Here is a 27,635-nt window from a genome sequence, read left to right on the forward strand (position 1 = left end):
AGATAAAAGCACAATTAAAGGACTGCATGGTGGAGGTTTCTGCAGAGCACTTCCAGGAGCTGCCTTGGCACTCCTGCATGCTGCAAACACTTCATTGCCCATACCAGAAATACCTAAGTCAAGGGAAAGGCCAGCTCACCTGTCTCTCTTCAGAAGCTCATACATGACTATGTACCCAAACACTGCCCCAAGCAGAAGCACAGCCGAGACTGCTACAGATGCTAGGATGTAGTTCTTGCTGAATGCCAACCCTCTAGCAGTCTCGACTTTTTGCCCAGCAGCTGACTCTGGCAGGAGAAAAGACAATGCAAGGGACAATGTTTGTACTCTGATTTAGGGATAATCCCACAGTGTGCTTCAGATGCTCAAGGATTATTGTCTTCAGAGATGGGTTCCTCTGGCTCTGGTGTCTTAGCATCAGGGACCAAGAGGGATCCCATCAAGCTCTCATGCACAAGAGCCCAGTGTGTGCCAGGGAGCAGCACTGCCCCATCTACTCCTCCGGGCTGCAGCCCCTGGCTGCGTGCTGGGCACCTGCAATTCACCCATGGAGAGCACTGCAGGGATACAGCAGAAATGCTGCTCTTTGCCCAAGACAGCATCTAGCAAGCACTCACTTCCTGAATGTCTCTCATGCTGAGCAGATGTTCTGGTATCCGTTACTCCTTCTATTTCTTCATCTGAGCCTGGCACACTGTTACTTTCTCCCATAGGATAGATGTTCTTCTGGACAAGCTCGTGATCTCTCTCTTTAGAAACAACATAGGACATAAATATAACTAACTGTCCCTTACCACAGGTACGGTGCCATGGCAGGGGCACTTCGAGAAGTGGCAGTGAGGAGCCTGTTGTCCCCAAAGACAAAACGAATCCACAACCAGATTTTCTGCAGTGCAACAAGAAATGCAGACCCAAACCACTCAAGACTTAATCAACCAACAAAAGGAATTCATTCAACTAAAGCCTCATTCTTGAGGTGCAGCATCAACCATCCCTAACTCAAAGGTCTGCCTCCATGCTGTGCTGAGTGTGTAGTGAACACAAATTCAGCACTGGCCTTTGCCCAACATCTGGATGCCAATGTCTGCACAGAGCAGCCCTGGCCAGGAATGCTACAACTGCAGCAGCAGCTGCAGAAGGCCCTGGCAATCATCTGGAAGCATAGCTGCCAGCAGAGGCTGTGCTGGACCATCTCTAGGGCTCCCTGCAGGAGCTGTGAAATGGAGTGGGCCTGCAGCAAGACTCTGACTGAGTGCTTCTGGCTGTCCAGGACACAGCACATGCCTACAGGAAGCAAAAGCTCAGCTTCCTGGGTCCCACAGTTAACAGTATAGGATATACTAACCAGATGCAGCTTTCACCAATGCTCTTAGTAGCCCCTTTGGAACCACAGGTATCCTCTGGGAGTCCTTCCCTGTGTTAAATTTATAAAAGAACATTTACATATGAAGGTAAATTTCTTATGAATAGTACAAGGAAAAGGAGTATTTATAAAATGAAGTAAAATACAGACTGACTACTCACGCTTGAGGTACCAGCTCGGAATCAGCACAGAGTCTGCCTGAGGAGCTAGAGGAGAAACCTCTCTGGCGTGAACTACAACCAAACACCCACAAGAAGTTACCATCACGTGCACTGCCCTCATGGGCACACCTCAAGGCCTGGATGTGGAAAGCACTGATAGGGCACGCTCAGGCAGCTCTGCATCCTCACAGCTGCAGGGGGGTCTGGCTGCCCTTGGGACACTGAGCTGGCAGCTCCCACATGAAGGGAAAAGCCGTGGCGTGCCCGCATGGATCTGTGTGCGGGTCAGCCCTGGAGCCGGGCCACAAGGCTGGACAACCAGAGCGGAGGGACGGACAGCCACTGCTGAGTGATGGAGAATTGGTGCTGAGCTTCCGGGCCTGACCCGACCCTCCCCACATCCTTGCTCCTTAGGAAGCTCTCTCCATGCTGCAGCCTAAAGCAGCTGCAGCCCCTCACACCTCCCCTGGAGCCTCTGCCCCTCTGCCTGCCCCGTGCTGACTTCCTGGCTCAGCCATCCCTGCTCCCGGCCCTGCTGCTGCCAGCCAGGGCGGTGTGCTGGCCCCTGCCTGCCTACCTGCTCCCTGCCCAGCTGCTGGAGCACTCTGGGCATTCTGGGCTGGCAGGGCCACGAGAAAGAGCAGCAGGAGGTAGCGGCTCAGGACCATGATCCCCCCTGCTAGCAACACTCTGCTGCTGCTGCTGCTGCTGCTGCTGCTGCTGCTGCTGCAGCGTTGCCCAGAGCGAGCACTGAAGAGCACAGTGGGGCTCTGGAACCTGACATCAAACAGAGCTCTGTGACCTCATACCAAAGTGATGTCTGTGAATTCCCCAATGTACTCCCACGTTGCCTGTGAATTCCTGGACCGAGGAAGATGAGGACGGCAGCACCCCCGGTCATATCACCAGGCTGGGTGGCAGCTGGGTGTGGATCCAAGAGGAGGCTGTTAGGGATGGTGATTTAGAACTGACGAGGGATCTTGACCAGCTAGTTGCCCCTCTCATTCTTAATTGAAATGGTGACGTGCATTGGGAACAAATTCCTTATACAGAAATCAAGGAGTTGAGAAAATCAGCTAAGGACTATGGGCTGAACTCACCATGTTTTAAAAATTGACTGGACTTCACATTTATGGGACGTACTTTAATCCCCCATAACTTAAGATACATCATGACTGCCTTGCTGTCTCCCACTGAGTTCTTGCTTTGGGAAGCTCAGTGGAAAAAACTTTTAAAATCTTTGGTTGAAAAATGTCAGGTAGATGGACTGGGGGATGATGCTTTGAATGCCTTTTCTAGGGACAGGATTTTCGACAGACCTGAGGATCAGGCCACATTGCCGGTGGATGTATTGAATGATATCAAACTGGTTGCCAAAACGGCACTTCTAAAAATTCCTGACAGTTCCAGCCCCCTCCAGAATTTCTCGGTGATCCATCGGGGGTCGTTGAGGCTTTTATAAAGTTTATAGATCGTCTCTGTGTAGCCATCGAGAGACAGACTGACAATGTTGATGCTAGGGAAAAATTGGTAAGAAAACTGGCAATGTCAAATGCAAACCCAGACATAAAGAAAATTCTTAGGTCTCTTCTTCAAGACCCCAAAACTTCTATTACCCAAATGGTCACTGCTTGTACTAAAGCCACTTCAATTGAACAGTCTGTGGCACTGGTTGTGAGCAAAGGGGTGGGGGAACCGACAGTGAATTTAAATACTATTCAGTCTTTTAACTGTCAGGAATTTGGCCATGTGATGGCCAACTGTCCCTATCCTCTGTCCGAGAGCCGCATTTTGTCCTCTATTGTTTCATCTTCTGTTGTGTCTCCTCGGAATCATCTGCCACCACGCCATCTGGGAAACGGATGGCAGAGCATGCCGGAAAATGCAGAGCGCACCTCGGCCCCACACAACAACAACAAATGGAAGGCCGGCATACCAAGGTCTCCCTACCATCCAGGAGACCCACGTTCCAGACAGATCATTTCTGAAACTCAGAATCATGAGAGAGGGCTCAGCTACTTGTGACAGACAAAGCAATTAGACCAGAGTTTGTGTCAGGTCCTTTGTAGCTCGGTCCATCTCCTGTTACCAGACGAAGACCTTGTAAAAGTTCCTGCAGGTTATCTGGGGCCCCTGTACTATGACTATTCCATAAAGATGCTCCTTTTGGGACACAATAAGCATACATCTAATGAAATAACTGTTATTCCCGAGGTAATTACAGTTGCTCCCTATAATGAAATAAGAGTTACCATCTCCTGTACCAGCCCTCCATTCACTTTGTGCAAATACTCTCCTTTTGCGTGGCCAAGACTCTGAATCTGGTAACGTTAATGTCTATTTTTCTCAAGCTCTAAGCAGGGAAAGACCAAACATACAGACACCATTTCACAAGAGGACAAATACTTTGACTTCACGCTGATGAGGGAGCTGATGTGACCATCATTCCTAAAGTGAAGTGGCCCCACAACTGGGAGCTGGTGCCCCCTTGTGGCACAGTCTCCAGCATTGATGGAGTTGTCAACTCCCTCCACAGCAAATATTTGGTAAGCATAGAGGGACCTGAGGGACAAACTGCATCAGTCAAGCCATACGTCACCACTCGCACCATTGCCTTGTTACGCAGAGACGTGTTATCTTAATGGGGGGCCTGGTTGGATATCCCCAATGCCACCTGGGATTTTTAGCTTGGGCCACTGTAGAGCGCACCATCCACCGACTTACCTGGAAAACCAATGACCCGGTGTGTGTGTACCAATCCCCTTGTCTTTGGCCCCTTCCCAAAGACAAATTAAATGCGCTCAATGACCTAGTAGAGGAGCAGCTGCGCCTGGGGCACACAGTTCCATCAAACAGCCCCTGGAACACCCCAGTCTTTGTTATTAAAAAAACAGGCAAAGATATATGGCGACTGCTCCAGGATCTGCACAAAGTAAATGAGGTAATAGAAGATATGGGCCCCCTGCAACCTGGCGTCCCCTCCCACTCTATGCTTCCAAGGCTTTGGCAGCTCGCAGTCCTTGACATCAAGGACTGCTTTTTCAACATCCTACTGTACCCCAGAGACACTCCCAGATTTGCATTTTTGGTACCTTCCATCAACCGAAAAGAGCCATATAAACAATATAATTGGCTCACTTTGCCACAGGGCATGAAAAAGAGCTCCATGCTCTGCCACACATTGACTGCGCAAGTTTTATCTCCGGTGAGAAAACTTTTACCTGAAGGGGTATGGCTACATTACATGGACGACATTCTTGTGTGTGCCCCCACGGAAACTTACCTTAAAGCCACACTTGAAAAGACAATGACAGCCATCAAGGATGCTGGATTCCAAATCGCGGCAGAAAAATACAGCTTTCTAGCCCGTGGAAATACTTCCACATCACGGGAAGGACTGTCGTCCCCCAAAACCTCACCATTAAGGACGACCCACACACCCTGCAGGACCTGCAGCAGATCTGCAGTATGATCACATTGATAAGACCCCTCCTGGGCCTCACCACCGAGAAGCTGGTGCCTCTCTTCAACCTGCTGCACAATGACAATGACCTTGCCTCTCCCCATGCCCTAACACTGGAGGCCCGCCAGGCCCTAGAGAGGGTCGCAGCTGCTGTGTCATCCCGTCAAGTCCACCGCATGGACCCATCCCTTCCACTGAATGTGGCAATCCTAGGTAAGGCACTGCATCACCATGCTCTCATTATTCAATGGGACAGTACTTCTAAAGACCCATTGCTCTTTATTGAATGGCTGTTACTTCCGCATCAGCCACAGAAGACGGTGACACCTCCCCAGGAGCTGGTAGCTCAATTGGTGCTCAAGGCTAGGCATTGTCTCTGGACCCCTGCAGGGTGTGACCCTGCACGCATCTTTCTACTGGATACTCTGATCAATTGGATGTTCTTTTACAAACTAGCAAGCGTTTTCAAATTGCTTTAGACAGCTATCCCACCCAGCTTTCGACCCATTACCCAAAGCACAGGCTGTTCAAAGACTCTCCATATTTGGCCCAAAAAACCTTTAAAAGTCCAACTCCTATTAAGAATGCTGTCACTTGTGTTCACTGACAGGGAAAATCCTGCAAGTCAATGATCACTTGGAGGAACATGGACATGGGAAAGATACAGGAATGTGGGAGTCCAATGTCCAGGTTGTTGAAGGCTCCCCTCACATCACAGAACTTGCCGCGGTTGTGAGAGCATTCAGAAAATTTCAACAGCCTCTGAATTTGGTCACAGATTTGGTCTACGTAGCTGAGATAGCAGAGCGGGGAGAACATGCCCTGCTCAAAGAAGTTCAAACCAAGAAATTATTTACCTTGCTTTCGGAACTTACTTGGCTACTGTCCCACCGAGAGCAACCATACCACATCATGCATGTCAGGTCAACACGGATCTACCTGGCTGCATCGCAGAGGGCAACTGGAAGGCTGACCTCTTGGCCATGCCTGTGAGCTCAAATCTGTCCTCACACATAGTGCCAAGCACTTTTCAACAGGCTCAATTAAGCCATCGTTTTTACCATCAAAATGCTCCTGCTTTGCGCCAGCAATTTAAAATCTCCACCAAGCAGGCCAAAGCAATTGTAGCAACACGCCAAAATTGTCAGTCATTCTTATTACCATCGATGCCCGTGGGCATCGGCCCGCAGGGTTTGGGAGCCCTTGAACTGTGGCAATCTGACATCACCCATTATACCCAATTTGGAAGGCTGAAATATATGCATGTGTCCATCGACACCTTTTCAGGGGCAGTGTTTGCATCACTCCATGCAGAAGAAAAATCAAAAGATGATATTAAACATTTCTATGTGGCATTTGAGACACTAGGAGTTCCCAAGAATATCAAAACCGATAACGGTCCTCCCTTTGTTTCAAAGAACTTAGAGAATTTATATAGCAATGGGGAATCACCCACACCACTGGCATTCCCCACAACCCTACAGGGCAATCCATCAAAGAGAGAGCACAAAAAGAAATAAAGAAACTACCAAGAACAACAATATGATACTGCTATTATCACATCTCCCCAAGAGAGGTTGTGCAAGGCACTTTACGTGCTAAACTTCATTAACTGCTCCCAGAAGGTGCCCAATTCTCCAATTCTTAGGCACTTTCACAACACTTCACATGCACATCTTAAAGAAAAAACCCCGGTGCTCATTCAAAACTCTGAGTCAAAAGTTATTGAAGGCCCTTACCCTCTCATCACTTGGGGAAGAGGCTTTGCTTGTGCTTCCACAGGCACTGGACCTAGATGGATTCCAGGAAAATTCATTAAACCTTACCTTGACCACTTGCAAGAAGATAGCTCTCCTGAGGAACACCAAGCCAACCCTGTTGCAAACTATGCCCCTGAAACCACCTTCTCATAGAGACAGAGGAAAAAGAAATGGACTTACCCAAACATCATAGCACGGACACTGATAACCCGCAGATATGTCCTACCGACAGCACTCACAGCAATTTCTAACACAGATGTACCCTTACCTTTCCCATTTTTCTGCTACCTGCCATCCTTATCTCTCCTTCCCCTCCCTCCTCCTTTCCCACTTCCTTCCCTACTTCCCCTCTTTCCCCTAAACCCAATTGAAAAAAGAGGGGGGGGATAGAAGGGAGAGGTTTGGAAATTTATAGGGGATGTGGGAAAAAGTGAAGATAACTGATACATGTCATTGTCACCCACAAGGAAACACCCTTCAGTGAAAGAATGGGAAGCATAGCCTTCGCAGTAATTCCAGGGACAGCCCACAACAGCGCAAGCCTCACCACCACTGTCGTCTTCATCAGCGCCCTCATGACCCTCCAAGTGACCACTGGTTGGATCGTCCCCCAACCAAAAGAAAATGTCTAGGTCACCTTAGCGAGGTCTTTGCAGCAAGACAATCTCTGCATGGCCATGGGAAGTGTGAGCAACCCGCTTTCGATGTGGCTGGTAGGGATCCCCCTGTCACCAAACGATTCTCCATACATAGGTAAGGAACCCAACCCCGTGGACAACTGGGATGAATAGATGAGGATTCTCCCACATGCACCACAGGAGCCCCAGGAGTTAGATCTACTGGGCTTCACCAGGGCAAGTTACTTACACCAGGGCAATTTCAATTACATGGTGAGACAGAATTGGCAAGATAAAACAAGATCACAAACACTACAATATAGCCGAATGGTGCAATTATACAAACACAACACTGTCTGAATCCACTCCTTATCCCAGGGTGCTCCCAAGAGGTAGGTTCCTTATCTGTGGTGACAGGGTGTGGGCAGGAATCCCCTCCAAAACAAAAGGAGGTCCCTGCAGCCTTGGCCAGTTGACTACTCTCACCCCAAACATCATTCTGTTACATGACTGGAGACAAAACATGAAATTGACCCACCAAAAGAGAACCTACGCTGCATTTGACCCAAACTGTGTTAGCCAAATTTACAATTGGGAAAAAACAAAGAGGGTCATGGTATCCATTTTCCTACCCTGGGTTGCCACTGCAAAGGCCCTCAGTGAGCTTTCACACCTGGGGTGCTGGCTTAGTAAACCGGCCAATGCTACATCCGCTATGCTAGCAGATCTGTTGGCGGATGAGGAGACCACCAGAGACCAATGCCACATTGCAGAACTGAGCAGCAATCAATTTTCTGATGTTTGCTCATGGCCATGGTTGTGAAGACTTTGCAGGGCTCTGCTGTTTCAACTTATCTATACACAGTACTGGTAGTAAGAGATTGTAAAATCATAGAAAATTCGGAGAGTTAGAAAGAAAGCTAGGCTTACTAGGCCCTGGGAAAATGTTAAAAGTAGGCCCTGGAAAACGTTAGGCCTTGTGTTTGCCAGATCATGTGAAATTGCACCTGCGTAACCAGTATATGATAAATTATATAATTGTTAGATGTGATGATTGTTTAGTAATTAGATGTAATTATTGTTTAATCATAAGAGAATCATGAGAAACTATGTTCAAGGGTTTGAGGAGGGATCATGACAAACCTATGCGTGGATGAAATCAATGTATACAATAGAACAATATAAGTTTAATAATTAATATGTAAGTTATATAATGATAGAATATAAAAACATGTTCATCTCAAACCTATGGTGGAGTCAGATTTGGGTCTGACTCCTGACACCCAGAGCTCTTCAATAAAAGTGCCTGCATATAATCATTCCGTGATTATGTGTTCCTGAACGCTAACAGTTTGGTGACCCAGATGGGACCCTGTGAGTGCTGCTGAGCAAGTTTGTGACCCAATCACACTCCAGCCGGCACTGAGGGATTCTTGGGGAGCCCATCAGCCATGACTGTCTCCACTGCTCACAATGTTCCCGGGAAAGGTAAGGTGCTTTTACTTTGGTTTGGTTGCCTGCCAATAAGACATAGCGAAAGCTACGTTTGGTCGGTCTAAGAACTTCCTGGTGGTATTGCCTAGGCACCATCCATTAAGACAATTGCGAAAGCATTGCCAGCTCGGCATTTGTGGTATATTGTAGCTGTAACATGGAGAAGCTTAAAGGGATTTTTGGGCGGCAATGCCCCCATACCGTGAACTTCTCCTTTGGGGTGCTTATTAGCACATGGGAAACAGGGTAATTTTGGGGAAGAGTTATGTAAGGTTAAGTTGATTGATTATTGTAATACATGGTGGCCAGAATATGTCTTGAAGGATGGTGAAAAGTGGCCAAAGAATGGGTCTTCTCAATATAACACCATTTTGCAGTTAATGTCATTTTGTAAGCAAGAAGGAAAATGGGACGAGGTTCCATATGTTGATTTGTTCTTCTGTTTGTGGGGAAAGCCAGAATGGCAGGCTAAATGTGGATTAATGATGGTTAGAGCATCTGCAAGTGGTAAGTGTGGGGTCTGTGTAAAAGAGAAATGTTGTCTATAACACATGGCATTGAAAGAGTCTGAATAGGAAAAATTATACAGATGTTGATTTACAGGTAGCTCCAACAAGACCAAGAGAACCTAACCTTAGCCTGCTTGCTTCACCTGCCCTTATCCCACCATCTGCTCCTACTTCACCTAATCCTATCTCATCTACTCTACCCTTCTCTCATCATCCTCCTCATCCACTTAGACGTCATCCCTCTTCCTTGGGATAAATTATATAATTGTTAGATGACAAGATCACAAACAATCTTCCTTGAAGATTATCAAAACCTAACTGTGGTACTAAGGGAGGGGGGTGGGGGGGTGGGATGTAAGCGAAGAAGATAGCAATAGTGGTCAATCAGTGACACTGGGATCTCATAGGACTCGAAGTCAGTCAAAGCTTGCCCTGGTCTTGGCTAGAAAAGACCCGGGCAGACAAAAGCAGACTGTGATTGCCCCCTTGCGACAAGGAGTAAGAGTCAAGGGGCCAGTGTTTGTAAAAGTACCCTTTTCTCCTGCAGATTTTAGTCATTTGGAAACAATTGGCTGGGACTTATAGGGAAAATCCTGATAAGGTGGCATGGGTGGTGAAAATGGTTATGAAAACTCAGAACCCAGATTGGGATGACCTACAAGTAATATTAGATACCTTAATGGCTTCTACAGAGAAAGAGATGGTACTTAAGGCGGCCAAGGAAAGGGCAAATGAGGATATCAGAAATGGACTCATAACAGGAGCTCTAGATGAAAATTTTCCAACTGAGGATCCAGGGTGGGATCCGAATATGCCTTGGCATGTGCGAAGGCTTAAGAAATATCAGGAGTGGGTCCGAATAGGAGTTCAAAATGCTGTGCCTAAAATTATGAATTGGTCTAAGCTATATGAGGTTCAACAGGAAAAGAAAGAATCCCCCACTGTGATTTTGGAAAGTCTTAAGGAGACAGCAAGGAAATATACGGATCTCCAAATAGACACAGAACAAGCAAAGGTTCAACTCGCTCTCATATTCCTGGGGCAGTCACAGGACGATACCAGGAGGAAACTGCAAAAATTAGACAGGGAGGAGTTAAGGAATCTGGATAAACTACTTGAGGTAGTCTGGAAAGTATACAATAATAGAGAAAAGGAGGATAGTAAAATGCAGCAGCAAAATCTTTTGGCAGTAATAAAAGGAAAAGGGAACCCAGATTTCTGGGGACATGGCAGAGGTGGTCGTAGACTGGGTAGAGGCGGGTTTGGCAGGGGCCACGGAGGACCAATCATGCAAGGGTTAAGTTTAGACCAATGTGCATATTGCAAAAAGGAGAGGTATTGGAAGAGAGAATGCCTGAGCAACTCAAGCAACCAGTTTAACTAGGGCAATCAGTTCCAGCAGGAAGACATTGCCAAGGCAATGGTACTGGGCGAGTATCACAGCTGACTAGGACCAGAATCAGTACAAGAATCTGTAGTAACCATTCAATTAAGGGATAAAGAGGTAAAATTTCTGGTGGATACATGGGCCACATATTCTGTACTAAATGATTTGCAAGGGCAAAATGAGGGTAAACAAATAACAATAGTTGTGGCTACAGGGAAAGAGGAAAATTGGCCATTCTTGCAACTCCTAGATTTGTGTTTTGGGAACAAGGTTTTAATGCATGAATTCTTATATGTACCTGAGTTTCCAATTCCACTTTTAGGGAGGGATTTGCTGGCAAAACTTGATGCAGTAATAACCTTTGTGAATGGGGAAGTTGTAATGAAAATACCCGAATCAAAGACAGGACAAATTGTAATGATCAAATAAAAACCGGTCCCCTCTATCCCTAGGGAAATAGAAGATGCAGTGATTCCCTCTGTATTGGAAACTGATATACCAGGAAAATCTATATTGGCACAGCCAGTGCATGTAGAGTTAAAAGAAGCGGTGAGAGCTGTACAGGTCAAACAGTACCCCATAAAACCAGAAGCATGGCAAGCAATGATAAAGTTTATTGATAAATTCTTGAAATACAAAATTCTAGAGGAATGTGAATCAGAATTTAATACACCAGTATTTCCAGTAAAGAAACCAAATGGTGAGTATAGATTAGTGCAGGATTTGAGAGCAATAAACAAAATAACAAAGGACATTTATCCAGTGGTAGCAAATCCCTACACATTGCTGACATCCGTAAAAGAGATATATAAATGGGTTACCATAATTGATCTAAAAGATGCCTTTTTCTGCATACCCCTTGACAAAGAAAGTAGGAAACCGTTTGCCTTTGAATGGGAAAATCTAGGCAACGGAAGGAAGACCCAGCTCACCTGGATACAACTTCCACAAGGATACAAGAACTCGCTGACCCTATTCAGAAACCAGCTGGTGAGGGAGCTGGAGATTTGGACTGAGAATGGGCAAGTACCGAGACACCAATACCTGTTGTTACAGTATGTTGATGATATACTAATAGCTACAGAAGAAAAAGCAACCTGTGTAAAGGTAACCATCGAGATTTTAAATTCACTGGGAATAGGAGGTGTCCTAGGTTGACTATATGATGCTTTTATCCCCAATCGTCTTGTTCTGTTTATACTGAATAATAAGTTTTACACCTTTAAGACTCTCTTCCAGACAGCGAGGAGGGGAGGGAAGAAGCGCGCAGTTTGTTTTCAGACTGCTCTCACTCCTCCACATTCCTGCTCCTGGACTGTGTTGTCTGCGGATGGACAGACAGCCGGACAGAGCTCCTTTTTTCCCTTTTTCTTGCTTTTAGTTAGTTTTAGCTAGCTGAGGCAAAGAAGTTCTCTGCATTGTGATTTTTTTCCTTTTTTCTTGGACCTGTTCAAGCCTGCTCTGGACTGAACACCCAGAAGAGCACCGGCAGCTCCACCTGTGGCCCCCCTGGCCGGGCCTGGGCCACGGCGTTTCCAGCACCAGAGAGACTGATCAGAGACTGAGTGAGCTGAGCTGCAACCCAGGGAGGGGACTGTTCTGAGTTTGCTTTCTTTGGAGCAGTGAGAAGTTTTATTGTTAATATTGTTTGGTTTCTATTGTTTAATAAACAGGTTTCTTTCCACTTTTTCTCCAAGGAGATATTTTCTCCCGAAACGGTTGGAGGGGGGAGGGGCAATTGAATCTGCTTTTGTAGAGAAGCCCCTTTGGGGGTTATCTCCCAAACTTGCCCTAAACCAGGACAGGAGGTTATAAAGTATCCAGAGAAAAGACACAAATTGCCCAACAGACTGTGATCTACCTGGGATGTGAAATTTCACAAGGGCAATGAAAACTAGGTACTAACGGTATCCAAGGTATTTGTGCTATTCCAGAGCCCCAGAATCTACACGAGCTGCGAGTCTTCCTCAGGATGGCAGGGTGGTGTCGCCTGTGGATCATGGACTATAGACTGATTACAAAACCCCTGTATGAAGCCCAGAAGACACAGCCATTCACCTGGGGGAAACCACAGAAAGAAGCCTTCCTAAAATTAAAAGAAGCACTGACAACTGCTCCAGCATTAGGGTTACCTGATCTGTCTAAAGATTTTCAGCTGTTTGCACATGAAAGGCTGCACCTAGCACTGGGAGTCCTGACCCAACATCTGGGAAGCTGGAAAAGGCCGCTGGGCTATTTTTCCAAACAACTTGACAACGTCAGTGCTGGGTGGCCTTCATGTCTGCGAGCAGTCGCAGCCACTGCGATACTGATACAAGAAGCCAGGAAGCTTACTATGGGAAGGCACATAGATGTCCATGTACCACACATGGTAACCACTGTCTTAGAGCAGAAGGGTGGCCATTGGATATCTCCAAGCAGGATGATTGGTAATCATGACTGAGCAGGAGGATGTCAAATTAAAAACAACTAACCTTTTGAATCCAGCTTTGTTTCCAGGTACCACAACTGAAGAAGGCCTATTAGAACATGACTGTGTAGAAGTAATAGAGTACACCTATTCAGAAAGAGAAGACCTGAAATATGTCCCACTAGAGCAGCCAGAGTGGGAACTATTCACAGAAGGGAGCAGCTTCGTGGAGAATGGAATCAGATACACTGGATATGCAGTAACAACAGTCAGCACAGTAGTGGAGGCAAATACATCTGCTCAGAAGGCAGAACTGGTTGCCTTAACCAGGGCACTAGAATTAAGTGAAGGGAAAAGGGTAAACATATGAACTGACTCAAAGTATGCTTTTGGAGTGGTGCATGTACACGAAGCACTGTGGAAAGAAAGAGGACTATTGTCTTCTCAAGGTGCACATATTAAACACCAAGATGCAGTCCTGCAATTGATAAAAGCAGTACAAAAACCTGAACAAGTGACAATTATACACTGTAAAGCACACAAATCAGGAAACTCCAAAATTTGTGAGAGAAATCGAAAGGCAGACGGGACAGCCCAACAGGTTGCTCGAGACGTGCAAACAACAATGGCACTGATATATTTAAAGCTTAAGGTATCTCGATTCAATTTGCCTCCAAAACCAAAACATTCAGTAGAAGATGAGAGATTGGGACGTTTGCTAAATGGACAAAAGAATTCAGAAGGGTGGTATGTGACTGCACAAGGACAGATAGTGGTACTCCCCTTGCTAATGAGAGAAGTTCTACAAAATAAACATAACAAATGTCATTGGGGTGCAGAGGCATTGGTAAAATTGCTAAAGTGAAGTTTAATCTTGGTACGGATGTTAACAATGCCAAAATCAGTAATGTCAAAATGTGAGATCTGCTTGAAAAACAAGCCAGTGGCTAGCTGGCAAGCACAGCTAGGAAGGTTTTGGTAGGAATAAAGTCAGGAGACTATTGGCAGGTAGATTGTGTAGAATTGCCAAAAACTCGAGGATACAAATACCTGTTAGTGGGGGTTGACGCATTTTCTGGATGGCCAGGAGCCCTTCCCTGTCGCACAAACCAAACAAAGGAAATAGTTAAGTGGTTACTACAGGAGATTATTCCCAGGTTCAGGGTACCCCTAGGGGTATCATCAGACAGGGGACCCCATTTTTTAGCTACAATAATAACAGAAGTAAGTAGATTGCAGGGAATAACTTGGGACCTACACACACCATGGCCACTCCATTCACGTGGACAGGTAGAGAGGATGAATCAGACACTGAAAAGGCAAATCAGTAAAATATGCCAAGAAGCCAAATTGCAGTGGCCCCAAGCTTTTCCAATAGCACTGTTGAGGATTCAGGTAAAGCCTAGGAGTGGGATGTCAGTCAGTCCTTATGAGATACTGTATAGGAAACCATATGAATCTCCTGAGCCTAACCCAAATATACATGTCACAGGAAAGCAGGAAGTGTATGATTATGCTCTATCTCTTGGGAAAACTTTAGCTCGACTCCAGAGTGTCCTCATGTGGAATAGGCTGCTGACTCTCCAGAATCCAGTTCATGATATACATCCGGGAGACGAGGTGTACATTAAAAATTGGAACAAAGAATCGTTGAAAGAAAAGTGGAGTGGACCCCATCAGGTACTGCTGACCATCTTTACAGCAGTCAAAGTAGTCAGTGTGGACCCCTGGATTCACTATATCCAAGTGAAGAAAATCCATCCCAGATCACAGGTCGACAAGTTTGCAGATAAGATGTGTTTAATTGCTTCAAGAATGTTATCAGTAATTGTGCCAATGCTAATTTTATAGTTAATAATGTCTTTGGGATGTGGAATGCAAAAAGATCAACTAACCACTCTTCAGAATGAAGAGAGAGGTACAAGTAGAAACACAGGTGATAAAAGTTTCTAATGCAATTCAGGCTGAGAATGTAACGATTGGATTAGTCAGAGACTTTGCCAAAATGCCGAACAGCAGCAGACTAACCGCCTGTCTGCCAATACCGAAGGCAGCAGGAGACCCAATAAACTGGGGAATTATAGCAACAAAACTACCTGAAATACAAAAGAACAAAACAATTGCACGCAAACAGGCACCTGAGTTGAGGCAAGTAGTCAAGGAAACCTGGGAGAAAATAGGAACATGGATGAAACTTATGAGCCAGAAAGACTGTATTCTAAGTGGTGGCATAGTAAGAACGTCTATAGGATGGTCAGGAGGCATCGCACAATGGCAATGCTATTTCCCACACTACAAAAAAATTACACAGAATGTTACAGAAACCACTCTGGTATGGAAATATGAGGCCAAAGATCAGAAAGATCAGATAGAGCCTTGGGACAGTGCATGGTCCATGAGTATACGTCAAAAATTCCAATATATGGCAAACACGCCTTGGTGTATTAAATGGGAAGGCTCTGAGAATGCAACAGATCCAGCAGTAACAAGCACTGCCACGAGCAGCAGAATGAGGGTAGACAAAGTAAGTTGGTAGGCATGTAGTAAAACTTATGACTGCACTTCTGATGATACAGAGATTAAACAGATGCCACCCCTGTTAAGAGCCCTACAAATTGGTTGTGCCTGCAGAGGGTTCAAACATAAACAAGGTAAAGTGAATTACAAAACAATCGTAGGATGTACCAAGAGTACAATCCAAAGTCCAGGACAATTTGTATGGGCAACAAGTGATGGTACCTGGACAACACATCTGCCTGTAGACGAGAAAGTAAAAGAAATTACTTTGGGCCTCCCAACCTTATGTCCAATTTGGAAAAAGTCACCATTTAATGGAGAACATGAACTTCTGCAGGTAAGAACAAGACGAGAAGTTCTAGACAATGAAATCAAGATGATACTTGGCAAGAACTCTCTAGCAGAGTGAAATTTGGGTGGGCCCTAGAGTCTTTGCTTGCTCCTATAGCAAACTATCAGAGCAGAGAAATGCTATACAAACTTACAGGTCAGCTAGATAGACTGGCAAGAGTCACGCAGGAAGGATTTAAAGAACTAAACGTACAATTACAAGCCACCACAAAAATGACTTTACAAAATCAGTTGGCCTTAGATTTGTTACTCCTGAAAGAGCACAAAGTGTGTGGATTTTTAAAGAGACGTATTGATCATTCCTGCGTCCACACCCCAAATGTAACTACAGATGTAGAATACGACATCAATCAGTTGAAACAAATAGAGCATGAAGCACAAGAAGAGCAAAAGGACTTGACTATGATGAGCTGGTTAGGCAAAATCTTCAAAGGGTTAGAGTGGAATATAAGTTCAGGGATTAAATCTATCATTGAGACTGTGGTAACCTTACTAATTATATTCTCAGCGTTTGGTGAGTTTACAGCATCTTAAAGGGAGAAATACAGAAGAAAACATCCTGGAACTGAAAAATAATAAAGACACTGACACGAGATCCACACCCGCCATCTTCTGGTTCTCCAGTTCGGGACAGCACCGGGGACAATGTTTACATCAATCATGGTTTCAAAGAACATCAAGCGTAGACTCAGAAACAAAGGACTGTATCAAGTGAAAATATTTGCACTTATAGTGAAGTGAAAATTATTTCAAAGGAGGGAAATGATGGTAAAAGTTTTTAAAATCATAGAAAATTCACGGAGGTAGAAAGAAAGTTAGGCTTACTAGGCCCTGGGAAAATGTTAAAAGTAGGCCCTGGAAAACATTAGGCCTTGTGTTTTCCAGATCATGTGAAATTGCACCTGCGTAACCAGTATATGATAAATTATATAACTGTTAGATGTGATGATTGTTTAGTAATTAGATGTAATTACTGTTTAATCGTAAGAGAATCATGAGAAACTATGTTCAAGGGTTTGAGGAGGGATCATGACAAACCTATGTGTGGATGAAATCAATGTATACAATAGAACAATATAAGTTTAATAATTAATATGCAAGTTATATAATGATAGAATATAAAAACATGTTCATCCCAAACCTATGGTGAAGTCAGATTTGGATCTGTACTCCTGACACCCAGAGCTCTTCAATAAAAGCACCTCCATATAATCATTCTGTGATTAAGTGCTCCTGAACGCTAACAGTACATCCATTCAAGCAAACATTCAGTCACTCCAAGATCAAGTGAAGGACATCCAGATAGAAAGGAAAATGACGGACTGGGTGGACAAACTTGTTGGATGCTGGGGAATCCCCGGGTGGGCTGCCTCTATTTTGAAATGCCTTGTCTGCAATTTTATCATCATTTTTATCATTTTTATCATTGCCATTGTTATGATAGCTATGGCATGTTTTTAAAAGGCCATCCATAAGACAGTGGGCGAAGCATTTTTATATTTTATTATATTTATAATTTATTATATTTAATAAGAAAGGAGGAGATGTGGGAGGTAGCCATGGGGAGGACAGAGCAGGGATGATATGAGAAGACGCCACTGCGTATATCACGGTGAGAGACTCTCCATGATTCTTTGTGTGTCAATGCAAATGTGCTATTGTCAATCGGCTGCTGTTCCCGCCCTGGGTCCAAAAAGTTCCATAACTCCAGCTCCCCCCATTGGCTCACCCCTGGAAACCACTCTCCTTCCTCTCCCCATTGGTCCCATTGAGACACCCACCCTAGCTCTTCCCTTCTTCCCCAAACCCACTGGTTTGTTTCTGTCCTAATGCCTCCTACTTTCCCCCAGTCATATACCCTGGCCGCTCCCTGCTCCTGACTTCTTGCCCTGGTTTCCTTTGGCAGAGGTTGTGTTCCTGTCTGCGCTACTCACCCTCACCCCATGTGGAACCTTGCAGCACCTATCGTTCAATAAACCCTGCTGGATCTGCCAAGCGTGAAGTCCTCCTGTCTCTCTGCTCAAGCTTTTATGACTACATCCAGGCTTGAGTGCAGGGTGGGCTGAGGGAGCTGGTCATCCAGAGCGGGAGGGGATCACTCTTGGGAAGGCAGTCACTCTGACAGCACTTGCCCAGGGGTTCCCACACCACGGGACACACACAAATGTCTTGGTTGCTGCAGATATCAGTTAACACTGCTGGCCTTTTAGCCGAGCAGCTCTTCTGGCAAATAAATATGCATGACTTCTGTGTGCCAGGCAACCTACGCTCAGAAGCTCTTGGACAGCCTTCTAGAGCACCTTTGGTACAGCTGTCCCTGAAGCACCACTTAACCCCCAGGTGTTTCCAGCTGCAAGCAAAGAGGCACTGACAGATTTCCACCCCTCGGGTCTCTCTCCAAGGCTCGTAAGAGTCCTATGCAGCTGACAAGCTGCAGAAACTCGGCCCATGGCATCCTCTGGAATCAAGCACACATCACTGCCCACCGTCAAGGCCGCAGCACATAATGAGCAGAGGGCCAGAGCAGGCTGGACGCTGTCTTGGTGACACCTCCTTCCTACGTAGGACCCAGGCAGGCTGCCCAGCTGCCTCGGCCTTGGCTCTGAGCGCCATCTCGGGCCCTCCATTCCTGCCCGAGGGGAGGCACCGATGAACACGGCCCTCCTGTGTTCCTTAAGCGGCCGCACGCCCAGGCTCTCCCTTACCGCACTCCGCGCCACTGTGCTGCTCGGCGGCTCGTCACCAGCTGTGGCACCAATGTCCCCAGAGCTCCTGCAGTGCTGCTGCTGAAGCCGCCCGCGGCGTGTGGCCTGGCAGGGCGGCTACGCCGCCCGCAGCCCGCGGCCTCCTCGTCCCCTGCTGCCGCCATTGCGCACGGGGCCCTGAGGGGCGGGCACGGGGCTGCGGGGCTGTGCTGGCCCCGCTTGCCGGGCCTCAGCCCCAGCTGCTGCTGCTGGCTCGCAGCGACCACTGCAGCAGTAAAACACCTCTGGATTTATTGGAGTGCATACAAAAACTGCCCCTGGGCACTTCTCCTTGTGTGTTGCTCTAGCCACTTGCCAGTCCCTTGCTTGCCCGCTATAGCTCTGTTCCTTTGCCACTCACTCTCTATTTTGTGGTCCCTCCAAAGCTTCTTCAAGAGTCTCCATCCTGCCCCAGCCCAGACTGCGCTCTCTCCTGCTCCCTCCTGCTCATACTGCGTCTCTTCCTCTGTCCCTGCTGCCCCTTCCCGCAGCTCCGCTCCCGTTCCCTGGCCCTCTTTTGCTCCCGTTGTCTCTCCGTTCTGCTTCCTGCCCCTGTCTCTTCCGTCTCTATTTCTCGGCTCCGCTCCCTGGGCCATGCTCGCTTCAGGCTCCCAGGCGAACCGGCCCGGCAGCCGCTCTCTGCAGCCGGGACACGGCGGGGAGCTCTCCTGCAGCGCCACGACAGCGGCCAATCGGGCCCGGCACCGGCGCCTCGGCCCTCGCGCCGGAGCGGGGCCGCTCCGAGGCAGCGGCGGCAGCTGGAGCTGCGGCCCGGGAAGCGGGGCCGGCACAGCCCCACTGCCCCGGGCCCGCCCCTGCCGGCCCCAGGGGCAGAGAGCAGGGATGAGGTGGCAAACCAAGGCACTGGCGACTGGACAGAGCAACACACAAGGCAAATGCCAGGCACGGTTTTTGCCGGACCCCATTGAATCCACAGGTGTTTTCCTGCTGCAGTGGCATGTCAGCTCCCTCAGAAGCAGCCGAGGCATTTCAGAAAGGGCACTGCAGGGCATGACCATGCACATGTCCCACAGCTCTCAGTTGTGCATCTGGAAGGCTGCAGGTGTGGGTGTCTATATGACAAGAGCTTGTGAGGCTTGGTTCAAGGGTTGAGGCACAGCTCTCTTCTGAACAGAGCCTTGGGCTGCCCTCTCAGGAGGTGGCTATCTCAGAGCTGCTGGTATCTCAGAGAGGCCCATGAGAGAGGGCGCAGAGGCGCAGCCGGAGCTGCTGTGGAGAGCAGAGGAGAGGAACAAGGGTGAGGAGCTTAGTGGTTCCTCTTCATCACTTCAAAGGGAAGAGCATTGACTTGGGACAGTCTTTACCGCCCGAGCAAGAAGTAGAAGGAGCCCCCCAAAAGCCCCTTGTCCAGAGATGCCTTCAAGCATCTCTCTGGCAATTGCTGCCGGCAATATCCTCCCCGCACGCTGCAGGCAACAGTTAGCCTCAGCAGCAGCTGTGCTGCGTTTCTTGGACAGCAGCTTTGCTGCACTCACACCTCCAGCTTTGGCTGCAGATGGCCCAGCTGGAGCAGGCATGGGCAAAGGCCTGCAGGGCCACCGTCAGTCGGACTCGTGAGCCCAGGACAGCAGTTCCCTGGCATGCTGGTTTCTTGCAGTGCCTCGCTTGCTTCATCTGAGACAGGCACTCCGTCACTTCTTTCCACCTGCAAGGCCTTCCTACATTCCATCACTTGAGAAATCGAGCAGGATATACCCCAGTCTATACTGCCTGAGTCTTAATCTCCCTGAACTAAAAGTTAAGTCAAGTCCAAAAACAGGAATAAAGGAGCCTGCAACTGCCACACTCGCTCAAGCAAAAGATCACATCAACGTTCTGTGTTGTTTTCCAGCTCTGGGCTTTTTTCCCATACTGCGTGCGACAAGACTGTAATTTCTATTATAATTATAGTCGCTGTTATCCATCTAATTTTTAAGAAGGCTCCTGTGATTGATAGGACATTCCTTCCCCTCTCACACAGCCCGGCTCCAGCTTTCCGCTCCTTGATGCTCCTCTCTTGAAGCTCTTCAGGGAGGGACTGCCACCACCTAAGTCACCACCTCGCGTCTCCTTGATGTGCTCGCTGCTGGACAGCCATCCCTCGCAGAACATCTTTCCCTCTCTGCCCAGACCTTCCTGATTCAGGGCAGCATCCCAAAAGAGCTCCCAGAGAAGCTTCTGCATGTCACTGCTAGCCAGCGTGTCCCCATGCTGGTGCAGGAAAGCTTTGTGAACGGCCACTGCTGGCAAAGCAGGCTGAGGTGGCACAAGCAGCTCCTGCACTGCAGTGCAAGTTTCTCAGAGCTCCTGTCACAGCCCCAGCCCTGCTCCCAGCTCTGTGCATTCTACCCCAACAGAAACAGCCACACCAGGCAAGAATTTACTGCTTTTGGAAAAATATTTATTTATTTATTAGTATCATTAAAGCAATCATTGTACCCTAAAACAAAGTATCAGTACCACTATCACTACCATTATCAGCATCACTATCATTAAAACAATCGCCATCCTTTAATATCAAGTACCCTTATCACTATCACTAAAACAATCACTACCTCTATCACTATTTATTGATATCACTGTCTCTAATCATCATCCTCAAAGAGACAGTATTCCTGCTGGTGCTGGTAGCAGGTGCACCAGGACGCTGTGGGCTGAGGTGACTGCAGGGAAATCCAGTGGTCCTGTGAAGAGGCGTTGTCAGCCAGAGCACAGTAGGAGCACGTTGGCAGAGGTGACGGGTCTGCGCCCATGTTCTTGTAGAGCTGGGCGAGCTCTGCTGCAAAGAGCTCAGGAAACAGGCGGCAGCTGTCCCTGAAGCCGTTGGCTTGGGCTCTCTCACCGCTTCCCGCTCCTTCTCCTGACCCTGCTTCACCTCTAGGCTGACCACAGGAAGAGTCCCAGTCCTGTCCCTTGTCTTCCTGGCTCCTCCTGTAGGAACAGATTTGCAAGAAGACTCCTCACAGATAGGAATTTGGAGCACAGGTTCCTCAGAGCCCTGCGAGGAGCCGCCTGGGCGCTCCTGCATGCTGCAAAGACTTCCTTGCCAATGGCAGCAATTAATAACTCACCTGTCTCTCTTCAGCAGCTGATACACCACTAGGTACCCAGACACTGCCCCAAGCAGAAGCAAAGCTGAGGCTGCTACTGTCCCTAGGATGTAGTACTTGCTGGGGTCACAGTGTCCAGCAGTCTGGGCTTTTTGCCCACCGGATGACCCTGGCAGGAGAAGAGACAATGCAAGAGTCAGCGTTTGTGCTCTGCACTAGGCATAACCCCACAGTGTGCTTCAGATGCCCAAGGACTGGCACTGCTAGTGGATCAGAACTGACATCTGATGTTGTCTTCAGAGATGGGTTCCTCTGCCTCTGGTGTCTTAGCATCAGGGACCAAGAGGGATCCCATCAAGCTCTCATGCACAAGAGCCCAGTGTGTGCCAGGGAGCAGCACTGCCCCATCTACTCCTCCGGGCTGCAGGCCCGGGCTGCGTGCTGGGCACCTGCAATTCACCCATGGAGAGCACTGCAGGGATACAGCAGAAATGCTGCTCTTTGCCCAAGACAGCATCTAGCAAGCACTCACCTGAATATTGCTCAGGCTCAGCAAGTGTGCTGGTGTCCTCTATTGGTTCTATTTCTTCATGCGAGCCTGGCACACTGTCACTTTCTTCCACGGCTAAGGTCTCCGGCCCAGTCTCAGAATCTGTCTCTTCAGAGAAAAAAAAAACCAAACATTGCACACATTAACCAGAAGCCACTGCCCCTCAGCACAAGCACGGTACCATGGCCTGGGCATTCCGGCAAGCGGCACTGACGAGGCCGCTGTCCCCCCCAAGACAGGAGGAATGGACAGCTGGATTTTCTGCAGCGCAACAAGAAGTGCAGATCCAAACCAGCCAAGACTTAATCAACCAAATGACCCACAGAAGGAGTACCTTCAGGTTCCCCCTCACCCTTGGGCTTCAGCTTCAACCCGTCCCTGAGCCTGAGCTTTGCAAGGGGCAGCCAAGGCTTGCTCTGATGTCATTGCTGCCTCCATGCTGTGCTGAGCGTGTGCCGAACCCAAATTCAGCACTGGCCTTTGCCCAACATCTGGATGCCAATGTCTGCACAGAGCAGCCCTGGCCAAGAATGCTACAACTGCAGCAGCAGCTGGAGAAGGCCCTGGCAATCATCTGGAAGCACAGCTGCGAGCAGAGGCTGTGCTGGACCATCTCTAGAGCTCCCGGCAGGAGCTGTGAAATGGAGTGGGCCTGCAGCAAGACTCTGACTGAGTGCATCTGGCTGTCCAGGATACAGCACGTGCCTACAGGAAGCAAAAGCTCAGCTTGCCGGCTGCCAGGGTTAACAGAGTGGGATATACTAACCAGATGGGGCTTCATGCAAGGCTGCCAGGAGCTCCTCTGGAACATCCGGCAATCCTTCAGGGAACTCTTCAGGAACCTTGTCATCGTTCATCCCTATTGTTAGATTTACAAAAGCACGTTAACCTATGACGGTATTTTTCTCGTGAATAAAATAGGGAAAAGGGGCGCTCCTTTTTGTGAAGGCAGGACAGACTGACTACTCACGCTTGAGGTACCAGCTTGGAATCAACATGGTATCGGTCTCTCGCTCAGGGGTTAAATGGGCACTCTCTGTGTCCACAACTACAACCAAACACCCACAAGAAGTTACCATCACATGCACTGCCCTGATGGGCACACCTCAAGGCCTGGATGTGGAAGGCACTGAATAGGGCACGCTCAGGCAGCTCTGCATCCTCACAGCTTCAGGGGGGTCTGGCTGCCCTTGGGACACTGAGCTGGCAGCTCTTGCATGAAGGGAAAAGCCGTGGCGTGCCCACATGATCTGTGTGCGGGTCAGCCCTGGAGCCGGGCCACAAGGCTGGACAACCAGAGCGGAGGGACGGACAGCCACTGCTGAGTGATGGAGAACTGGTGCTGAGTTTCCGGGCCTGACCCGACCCTCCCTACATCCTTGCTCCTTAGGAAGCTCTCTCCATGCTGCAGCCTAAAGCAGCTGCAGCCCCTCACACCTCCCCTGGAGCCTCTGCCCCTCTGCCTGCCCTGTGGTGTCTTCCTGGCTCAGCCATCCCTGCTCCCGGCCCTGCTGCTGCCAGCCAGGGCGGTGTGCTGGCCCCTGCCTGCTTACCTGCTCCCTGCCCAGCTGATGGAGCACTCTGGGCATTCTGGGCTGGCAGGGCCACGAGAAAGAGCAGCAGGAGGTAGCGGCTCAGGACCATCATCCCCCCTGCTAGCAACACTCTGCTGCTGCTGCTGCTGCTGCTGCTGCTGCAGTGTTGCCCAGAGTGAGCACTGAAGAGCACAGTGGGGCTCTGGAACCTGACATCAAACAGAGCTCTGTGACCTCATAAAAAAATGATGGCTGTGAAGGCCCCAATGTACGCCCACGTTGCCTGTGAATTCCTGCACCTCCCCTCTATTGAATTTCCTTATTCTGCACAGGAATGGAAGGAGCCAAATGGAGAAGGGCTGGAGTATTTTGGAGGCAGCATTGTGCATGGGAATGCAGAGGCACTCACGTCTTATTCCTCAGAAATTCCCTATAAGAAGACCTGGATGAAGTCTGCTGTAAAAAGCCCAAAGTCAAGAGTGTTTCTTTGGTAGTATTTTTGTCTGAAAGAATTGTGGCAAAAACCTGCTTTTCCCATGACTTCTGCTACAGTTTCATGACCTTTGATGGCAGCACTGCTTCCATCCTCCACTGTCACGCAAACATGGCTGTGCAGTGCTCACGCATCTCCCCCGTCAGCCTGGTTTACTCCCTTTTCCACTTCCAATGCTACTTAAAGCTCTCTCAAGGAGCCCTGCTAACTCTGGAGCCAAGAGCCTTTTTCCCTTTCAGGCACATGTAGCCCATGTGCCACCATCAGGCCTGCTGTCCTGTACACTAACCCACGCTCAAACTCCCACACTGCTGCTGGGAACACCAGGCTGCCGCCTATTCACCTCTAGAGCCTCCCTGGGTCTGGCTCACTGCACGTGGCGGAAGAAAATACCACATGCGGCCCAGATCCCTCAAGCAGTCATCCAGAGCCCCTCAGCTCCCTCTGGCTTGTTCTCGGACACCATCAGGCACCGCCCACCACGGGACACACACAAATGTCTTGGTTGCTGCAGATATCAGTTAACACTGCTGGCCTTTTAGCCGAGCAGCTCTTCTGGCAAATAAATATGCATGACTTCTGTGTGCCAGGCAACCTACGCTCAGAAGCTCTTGGACAGCCTTCTAGAGCACCTTTGGTACAGCTGTCCCTGAAGCACCACTTAACCCCCAGGTGTTTCCAGCTGCAAGCAAAGAGGCACTGACAGATTTCCATCCCTCGGGTCTCTCTCCAAGGCTCGTAAGAATCCTATGCAGCTGACAAGCTGCAGAAACTCGGCCCATGGCATCCTCTGGAATCAAGCACACATCACTGCCCACCGTCAAGGCCGCAGCACATAATGAGCAGAGGGCCAGAGCAGGCTGGACGGTGTCTTAGTGACATCTCCTTCCTACGTAGGACCCAGGCAGGCTGCCCAGCTGCCTCGGCCTTGGCTCTGAGCGCCATCTCGGGCCCTCCATTCCTGCCCGAGGGGAGGCACCGATGAACACGGCCCTCCTGTGTTCCTTAAGCGGCCGCACGCCCAGGCTCTCCCTTACCGCGCTCCGCGCCATTGTGCTGCTCGGCGGCTCGTCACCAGCTGTGGCACCAGTGTCCCCAGAGCTCCTGCAGTGCTGCTGCTGAAGCCGCCCGCAGCGTGTGGCCCGGCAGGGCGGCTGCGCCGCCCGCAGCCCGCGGCCTCCTCGTCCCCTGCTGCCGCCATTGCGCACGGGGCCCTGAGGGGCGGGCACGGGGCTGCGGGGCTGTGCCGGCCCCGCTTGCCGGGCCTCAGCCCCAGCTGCTGCTGCTGGCTCGCAGCGACCACTGCAGCAGTAAAACACCTCTGGATTTATTGGAGTGCATACAAAAACTGCCCCTGGGCACTTCTCCTTGTGTGTTGCTCTAGCCACTTGCCAGTCCCTTGCTTGCCCGCTATAGCCCTGTTCCTTTGCCACTCACTCTCTATTTTGTGGTCCCTCCAAAGCTTCTTCAAGAGTCTCCATCCTGCCCCAGCCCAGACTGCGCTCTCTCCTGCTCCCTCCTGCTCATTCTGCGTCTCTTCCTCTGTCCCTGCTGCCCCTTCCCGCAGCTCCGCTCCCGTTCCCTGGCCCTCTTTTGCTCCCGTTGTCTCTCCGTTCTGCTTCCTGCCCCTGTCTCTTCCGTCTCTATTTCTCGGCTCCGCTCCCTGGGCCATGCTCGCTTCAGGCTCCCAGGCGAACCGGCCCGGCAGCCGCTCTCTGCAGCCGGGACACGGCGGGGAGCTCTCCTGCAGCGCCACGACAGCGGCCAATCGGGCCCGGCACCGGCGCCTCGGCCCTCGCGCCGGAGCGGGGCCGCTCCGAGGCAGCGGCGGCAGCTGGAGCTGCGGCCCGGGAAGTGGGGCCCGCACAGCCCCACAGCCCCGGGCCCGCCCCTGCCAGCCCCAGGGCCAGAGAGCAGGGATGAGGTGGCAAACCAAGGCACTGGCGACTGGACAGAGCAACACACAAGGCAAATGCCAGGCACGGTTTTTGCCGGACCCCATTGAATCCACAGGTGTTTTCCTGCTGCAGTGGCATGTCAGCTCCCTCAGAAGCAGCCGAGGCATTTCAGAAAGGGCACTGCAGGGCATGACCATGCACATGTCCCACAGCTCTCAGTTGTGCATCTGGAAGGCTGCAGGTGTGGGTGTCTATATGACAAGAGCTTGTGAGGCTTGGTTCAAGGGTTGAGGCACAGCTCTCTTCTCAACAGAGCCCTGGGCTGCCCTCTCAGGAGGTGGCTATCTCAGAGCTGCTGGTATCTCAGAGAGGCCCATGAGAGAGGGCGCAGAGGCGCAGCCGGAGCTGCTGTGGAGAGCAGAGGAGAGGAACAAGGGTGAGGAGCTTAGTGGTTCCTCTTCATCACTTCAAAGGGAAGAGCATTGTCTTGGGACAGTCTTTACCGCCCGAGCAAGAAGTAGAAGGAGCCCCCCAAAAGCCCCTTGTCCAGAGATGCCTTCAAGCATCTCTCTGGCAATTGCTGCCGGCAATATCCTCCCCGCACACTGCAGGCAACAGTTAGCCTCAGCAGCAGCTGTGCTGCGTTTCTTGGACAGCAGCTTTGCTGCACTCACACCTCCAGCTTTGGCTGCAGATGGCCCAGCTGGAGCAGGCATGGGCAAAGGCCTGCAGGACCACCGTCAGTCGGACTCGTGAGCCCAGGACAGCAGTTCCCTGGCATGCTGGTTTCTTGCAGTGCCTCGCTTGCTTCATCTGAGACAGGCACTCCGTCACTTCTTTCCACCTGCAAGGCCTTCCTACATTCCATCACTTGAGAAATCGAGCAGGATATACCCCAGTCTATACTGCCTGAGTCTTAATCTCCCTGAACTAAAAGTTAAGTCAAGTCCAAAAACAGGAATAAAGGAGCCTGCAACTGCCACACTCGCTCAAGCAAAAGATCACATCAACGTTCTGTGTTGTTTTCCAGCTCTGGGCTTTTTTCCCATACTGCGTGCGACAAGACTGTAATTTCTATTATAATTATAGTCGCTGTTATCCATCTAATTTTTAAGAAGGCTCCTGTGATTGATAGGACATTCCTTCCCCTCTCACACAGCCCGGCTCCAGCTTTCCGCTCCTTGATGCTCCTCTCTTGAAGCTCTTCAGGGAGGGACTGCCACCACCTAAGTCACCACCTCGCGTCTCCTTGATGTGCTCGCTGCTGGACAGCCATCCCTCGCAGAACATCTTTCCCTCTCTGCCCAGACCTTCCTGATTCAGGGCAGCATCC

At 49.4% G+C, this 27,635-nt stretch overlaps 1 protein-coding gene across 5 annotated transcripts in view; it reads right to left on the reverse strand.

Moving 5' to 3' along the window:
- LOC135289475 (uncharacterized) overlaps positions 1–24,053 on the reverse strand; it is a 34,376-nt gene extending 10,323 nt beyond the window's left edge. For 3 of the 5 annotated variants that reach the window (XR_010352247.1, XR_010352246.1, XM_064403072.1), the window contains exons 1-5: positions 23,930–24,053; positions 1,525–1,596; positions 1,346–1,414; positions 618–749; positions 140–287 (exon numbers count right to left, since the gene is read on the reverse strand). Coding sequence is in view for 3 of the 5 variants with exons in the window: in XM_064403072.1 (XP_064259142.1) it covers positions 140–287; positions 618–749; positions 1,346–1,414; positions 1,525–1,596; positions 23,930–24,023 (515 nt within the window). In the remaining 2 variants the exon portion in view is untranslated. Of the gene's footprint in view, positions 1–139; positions 288–617; positions 750–1,345; positions 1,415–1,524; positions 1,597–2,101; positions 2,232–23,929 lie in introns of those variants that run through there. The other 2 variants (XM_064403073.1, XM_064403074.1) reach the window with 2 other exon arrangements.
- Positions 24,054–27,635: the final 3,582 nt, after the last annotated feature.

Source organism: Passer domesticus, chromosome Z (assembly GCF_036417665.1).
Source record: "Passer domesticus isolate bPasDom1 chromosome Z, bPasDom1.hap1, whole genome shotgun sequence".
Taxonomy (NCBI): Eukaryota; Metazoa; Chordata; class Aves; order Passeriformes; family Passeridae; genus Passer; species Passer domesticus.